At 39.8% G+C, this 6,541-nt stretch overlaps 1 protein-coding gene across 2 annotated transcripts in view; it reads left to right on the top strand.

Annotated features, from left to right (window-relative positions):
* Positions 1-6,170, top strand: part of rwdd1 (RWD domain containing 1) — a 9,863-nt gene extending 3,693 nt beyond the window's left edge. For both annotated transcript variants that reach the window (XM_046045794.1, XM_046045795.1), the window contains exons 4-7: positions 2,452-2,595; positions 2,912-3,044; positions 3,884-3,946; positions 5,890-6,170. In XM_046045794.1, the coding sequence (XP_045901750.1) occupies positions 2,452-2,595; positions 2,912-3,044; positions 3,884-3,946; positions 5,890-6,005 (456 nt within the window). In that variant the 3' untranslated portion in view covers positions 6,006-6,170. The remainder of the gene's footprint in view (positions 1-2,451; positions 2,596-2,911; positions 3,045-3,883; positions 3,947-5,889) is intronic.
* The last annotated feature ends 371 nt before the right edge of the window (positions 6,171-6,541 follow it).

The following is a 6,541-nucleotide window of genomic DNA, read 5'->3' as shown; positions in this document are numbered from 1 at the left end:
GTGTGTTTTCAGTTGTTCTAATATAGACAGAGATCAACTCTGATGCGCAGCTGAAACGCTGCTGTGGACGGAGAAGATCGTTTTCGTTATAAAACTGTTTTAAAAACGTAGCAGTGTGGATGTAGCCTCACATTACCCCACTCCTCTCTCTACTCCTCTCATGTCAACCCTCCCGTTTTCCCCGAGATTCTCCCGTATTTTTCTGTTCTCACCTGGTATCCACCCGTTAAATGTTTCCCCGTAAATCTCCCGTATTTTCAACCTTTATGAAATCAAATAAAAACCTTGTTTGCTATTCTCTCCTCTGGTAAAGTCGGTGGCAGAATGTAAGATATGTAGACTGTGCTTCCTGCAAGGATTAAAAATGAAAACAATCCACTGAAATGATATAAGGCCTATAGCCTAATGATGGCAAACCATATGAAATTAGAATGAATATAGTAGCCTATGTAATATTAACAATTGACTGTATAATATGGAATTTACATTGAAGCCTGTTTTTATTTATTTAAATTTTCCTTATTTTCAAATCTCACTGAAGGCAGTTGTGACTCCTCTCTGTAGCCCTTCTCTCTCTCTCTACTCCTCTCTCTCTACCCCTAAAACCCACAGAACCTGCCTGAGCTTTCTAGAACAAAAAGCCGCTACTTCAGAGTTTATCATCGACTCATGATGCCTGTGCTCCTTTATCTCCTAAATATTTTGGCTACAGCAGTTTTTATGGTTGTAGTAAATTTATAAAGATGCTGTTTGTTCAGTTTTTGTAGTTTATTCCACAGTAAAGCTATATTTGTTAAGCTATAAGATGTTCACAGTAACCAGGCAAAGGCTGCTATGGTTTAAGTCTCTAACACAGATTGAGCGGAATTTGTTGCCCATGTTTCCTGGCAATAAAATAAACAGTTGTCATTTCATGATACTTTATCATCTGTTAACTTTAACACTTAATACATTGTTTTTAGGACCAGTTAAATAAATATACAGTATACTGTATAATGCTACATGATAAATAAAAGGCTCCAAATAGACCCAGTGATTGGTGATCGGTATCGGCCGATACTGCTTTCGGCAATCGGTGATCGTCCCAAAAAATCCTGATCAGAGCACCTCTACTTGGTTTGTGATTTATTCATTTTTATTTAAAAGAACTTTTCCACAGTGCTGGGCTTCAGGCAGTTCTTTTTTTGGAGATGATTTTACCTGCTTTAGAAAATTATTATTAGGGTAATATGGGGTAAGAGCCCCTAAAATCGAATCAAAAGTCCACAAAATGTTGAGGAGTGTCCGTTGCATTTTGCTCGAATCGCACGCCAAACCCACAAACCAGGCTTCGAACGTCACCGCATAGGTCACCACCACAAGCCTCGATACGCGCTTCACAAAAATCACCCTGGATTACTCGACACCTGCTTCGAAGCCTCGATACAGAAGGACACATCACTACCAATCAGGTCTTTTCGTTTTAAACCATATTTGCGTAAAGCATTGATGTCAGCATTCTATTTTAGCACATCTACATCAGCTTTCCTGCTAAAGTCTCCTTCTTATCTAACTCACGAACATGCTCACACTTTGTCCTGCACCTTAGCGTAACGAGCGACCAAAGAAATATTAATCGGGGAGAGTGCACTGCTAACAGCAGTTTGCAGTCTAGATAGCTTATTAGCTACTCAGCTGCTCATTTTACTGTTTAAATAACGAGTGGTCCTCATCTCCACTAACACACACTGTCTGCTGCCCATGGCTTATAAGTTTGGTTACTCCATCTCTCGTTCCTCTCCTGGGCCTTACTGTGATAAACTGGTGTTTCTTTGTCAAGGGCCCTCAGTAGTGACCTTGATGGGAATTAAAAGGTGACATAAATACATGAATACCCATCTAGCTACACCAGTTAGAAACCTTCAAAAGTTAGTAAATATTGTAGGCTATATTTCCTAATGTTTTCACATTTTTTGGCAGGTTTGGCTCTACGATAGTATTCATTTAATAAAATACAGGCAAATATACTTTGTTACGGTCAGTTTATGGATACACAGAGCTGCCTTTTGTTGTGTGTCATTCAGCTGCTGCTTGTGAAGTCAAGGTACATATTTTTTCTCCGAGTTCACAAGTAGGAACTTCAACTTCCAAGTGGCGTTCATGGTCCTTTTTCTAGTTGGAGATCAGAAATGTCCAATTTCCAAGTTGCCTGGAACGTAGCATTAGCACACCGGCTGCTGTCAGTCAAACACAGACACACCCATCCAGCTGAGGAGAAGAAAGGAACATTGTGATATTTCCTCAAAGAGCTTTTTGTCTTTTTGTCATTTTTATTATAAACACTATTAACAATACGTTTAAATAAACACAGTGACTTTCTTTTTGACTGCAAAATGTAAACACTCCATGTGATTTCCTTTGGACCATTTTTAGACATAAGATATATAATTAACTCCTGTGGTTACACTGCAGGCAGAAGAGAACCTAGGCATGGTGATGATTTTCACCCTGGTAACAGCTGTTCAGGATGCACTCAACGAAATTGTGGATGTGATGAAAAACAGACGGGAAGAGGAGAAACAGCGGAGAGAGAGAGAAGCAGAGGAAGCAGAGAAGGTAGGAAAAGCAAGGATACTGTTTTCATAGATTTACCATATGTCTATATTGTGATCAATCAATATCATATATTTCATTTTAGTCATATTTCTCAGCTCTCTTTCAGGACACAGTGTGTCTGTATAGTCCAGGCAGATATTTATTAAGCCGTGTTCCTGGAACAGAGGTTTTCCTGTGAAGTGAAGTTTGACTTCACGCATCTTGTTAACTTGCTCATCATTCTATCCATTTTTGTAGATTAGAGCCAGAAGTTAAGTTCAGTATTGGGTTAAAGAATGATAGTATGTTAATATAATGAAGTGCGTGTGTGCGACAGGTAGCGTTCCAGGGTACAGTGGTAACCATTGAAAACTTCCTGGCGTGGAAAGCCAAGTTTGACCTGGAAATGGCTGAGCTGAGGAGGAAAAGACAGAAAGAGGAGGAGCAGGCCGGAAAACCCAAGCTCACCGGTAAACTCTGATGCTGTTATTCTAGTAGCACTTCTATGTGCTCACAACTTGCAAAGTTGATTACATAAATATATCAACTAGGGCTGGACAATTTGACCTAAATCAAAATCACGACTAATTGACGAACCATAGTTCACTGACGAGGTTTATATCGATGTAACCCAAACTCACGGCCCCACCAGGAGAACGTGTGCTCATTTTCAGCTGAGCACTGCGGCTTACTTTGGCTAGCCTTCAGCATAACAGTCAGTCATGATTTCTGTTAAATGCTAAAGTTGCTGTTGCTTTCTGATCAGGTACCGCCGTGCTGTTGCGTTAGGCAGCATACGTTTGGTTTTACAGTGGACAGATGGTAACATTACAGAGTTGTTGTTTTCTTTTAGCTTGAAATAATCGCATACTTTGGACACTTTCTTCTTCGTCCCTCACTATTTTCTCTCTCTTACTCCACTTTGCAAATAGCGGCATCATACTGACGTGCGAAACAGTGTGCTTTATAGTTATGTGGATTAAAAAAGCTTTTTAGTGATCGATTTAATCAATGAATGGTTTCAGCCCTAGTGTCCATTAATAAAAGTCTGTCCGCCCAACTGCTGGAAAATGAAGAGGTTAACGCTAAGCTGAGCAGGACTGGACAGAAAGGTGTCACATGACCACATGTGGTAGTATGTTTTAAGGGGAAAGTACATGAACACACACAGTGGGGGAAATAATAACAGGATTTAAAAAAAACAAAAACAAAATGACTTCATGGGAAAAATATGTTGGTTAGAGTCTCTGAATTTTGGTTTCAATTAATGGTCCAGCCCAATATCAACATGTAATCTTTCCCTCACCAGGTAAACAGCTGTTTGAGAGAGACCACAACCTGGACACATCTGACATTCAGTTCCTTGAAGACGGTAACGAGTGTTTCTGAGTGAATGTTTGAAATTGATGCTGTTAATGTTGTTAAGGCTTCTTTTTGGTGCAAAGCATGAAACATAACAAATGTAGAAAGCAATATAATGACAATAATAACGGGAAATTAACACTTAACATTTCTGAGGTTACTGGGGTGGCAGCACAGATCTGAAGCACTTCTCAGCGTTTATCAAAGCATGTGCCTGCTTTAGTTTTCCATCCCTCCCAGATGATGTCTGTAATTTGGCTTGGGCGGTATCTATTTTTTCATACCTTCCTGACATGTCACCGGGGTACAGACAGTATGTATATATATATATATATATATATATATATATATATGTCTAAAAGGAAATGTAAAAGCTGAGCAGCTGGTGAACACATTGTAGCATGCCGGAGTGTTTCTGTTTTAACTAGCACGCTTTAGTGGCCCAGAATCGTCTCACGTGACACTACTCAACCAATCAAATGTGTGCGACTCGCCTCAGTGAGTGACGCTGTGTCCGAAATCACTCACTACTTTCAGTTCGCCTTGTTGTAGTTCTGCCTGAATGTATAGTGAGAATTATTAGACCCATAACGGACTGAAAGTATCCCAGAATGCATTTTGAAAAGTGGTGTACACAACCAATGGTTACCAACCAAGCTGTATCCACTACGTGCACAATTAATAGTCAAATTGTATTCCTCAGGATTCACTTTATTGTTGAACAAACACAATGCTCTCAGACAGTCCAGAATATAATTGAACCTCAATCCGGAATGTTTAACTGATAAAAAGTGATTTTTGTCTTGCGCAGGACAATATGTGAGTGTGCAGAATTATTAGGTAAAATAAAAAAATTATTTCCATGAAATGACCTGTTTATTCTCAGTCTTTAGAGTAAGTGTAATAACACAAAATGACAAATCACAGTTTTGGCCTTTCAAAAATATTTAGTAACCAATGCAGCCACCTTTCTTTTCAGTAATTGCCATGAGCCTTCCATCCATGGAGTCTGTCAGTTTCTTGATCAACTTTCACTGAAGCAGCAGCCTCAGCTTCCAAATGCTGTTCAGAGAGGTGTATTATCATCCCTGACTGTAAATCTGACTCTTGAGAAAGGCCCACAAGTTCTCAATAGGTTTCAAGTCAAGTGAGGACAGGGGCCAGGACATTATTTGGGCGTCTTTGACGTCCTTGCTGGCTAGCAAAGCAGTGGAGTACTTGGAGGCATGGGATGGAGCATTGTCCTGCATAAAGGTCATGGCCTTGAAAACTGAGAGGACGCTTAGTCAGTAGTGGTTGTTTTTCAGTCTTCCTTGGCCGTGTCTCTGAGCACTTGGCACCTTGTACTTCTGGACACCCATGTAGGTTGCAGTTCTGGAATATGGTGGCACTGGAGGATAATGGGTTCCTGGCCGCTTCATGTTTAATTCTACTCAAGTCTTCTGCAGTTAATGATGATTAAAATGATTAACTCCAGTGAGCATTCAAGTTTATATGGTTTGGAGTTGGAAATTGTGCATAGAAATAATCATTCAATCAGAATACTTACTTGCCTAATAATTGTGCACACAGTGTATACCATCATGCATTGCGCTGATAGAAAAATGGTCCACCAGCTGTCGTAGATCTGGCACATTGTAATCGTACGACAGCAGTGAAGTAATTAACAGCACAGAGAGAACGACCCGAGCAGTGTTTTTATTTTGCCGGTGAGCTCATTATTGCTTTTAAAGAAATTTTAGAAAATGTCAAAATATCCGTTAAAATACATTAGATTGAATATTTTATGGTACAAAGATGTTAGAGACTGCAGTGCAGTGGGAGAAGATTTGGAGACTTGAGCATTGTAAGAATATGTCAGATAAAGAACAGAAAAGCTGAAATCTTTAGTTCAGAAGGAAACTATTAGAGAATCATTTTATTCTGACACACAGTGGCTTTCTTCTCCTGCAGCTGGAAACAATGTTGAAGTGGACGAGTCACTTTTCCAGGACATTGAGGATCTGGACTTGGATGAGGACGACCAAGACTTTGACCCTTTAGAGATGGGCAGTGATGAGGACTGCTGAGTACCATGGAATATGATCATCTGACCAGACACATTAAGAAGATCCAACAGCTACATTTTTTTTTTTAAAGACTCACAGCAGTTGGAGAGGGTCTCTTCATAAATACAACATATACACCATGAGTGTTCGTTTCTATACCAGAACAATTAAATTTAGAGAAATGTGTGAATGGGCTCTGGTATTGTTTGACATGCAGGGCATCCCAGCGGCAGTACCGTTATTTGGCCAGAAGATGGCAGTAAAAGATCACCATTATGGAGATGCTGAACCCTGAAAGCTGTGCCATCAGCGCGTGTAGTATAAAGCACTTTGAGTGGTCGGAAAAGACTAGAAAGGCGCTATACAAGTACAGTCCGTTTACCATTTAGGGGATAAGACCAAGCTGAAAAATATTGAGAAATAATTGGCCCATGAAGTTGTCACAGTAAACTAATAACATTTAATATGTTGTAACTAAAATGTATTAAGTTATTTCTCTACTCTACAAACTCCAATGTGTCAGTAGGCTTTCCAGGCCCACAGCAGCGGTGCCTGAT

This window comes from Micropterus dolomieu, linkage group LG03, assembly GCF_021292245.1.
Source record: "Micropterus dolomieu isolate WLL.071019.BEF.003 ecotype Adirondacks linkage group LG03, ASM2129224v1, whole genome shotgun sequence".
Taxonomy (NCBI): domain Eukaryota; kingdom Metazoa; phylum Chordata; class Actinopteri; order Centrarchiformes; family Centrarchidae; genus Micropterus; species Micropterus dolomieu.
This window is presented reverse-complemented; position numbering and strand designations above follow the sequence as displayed.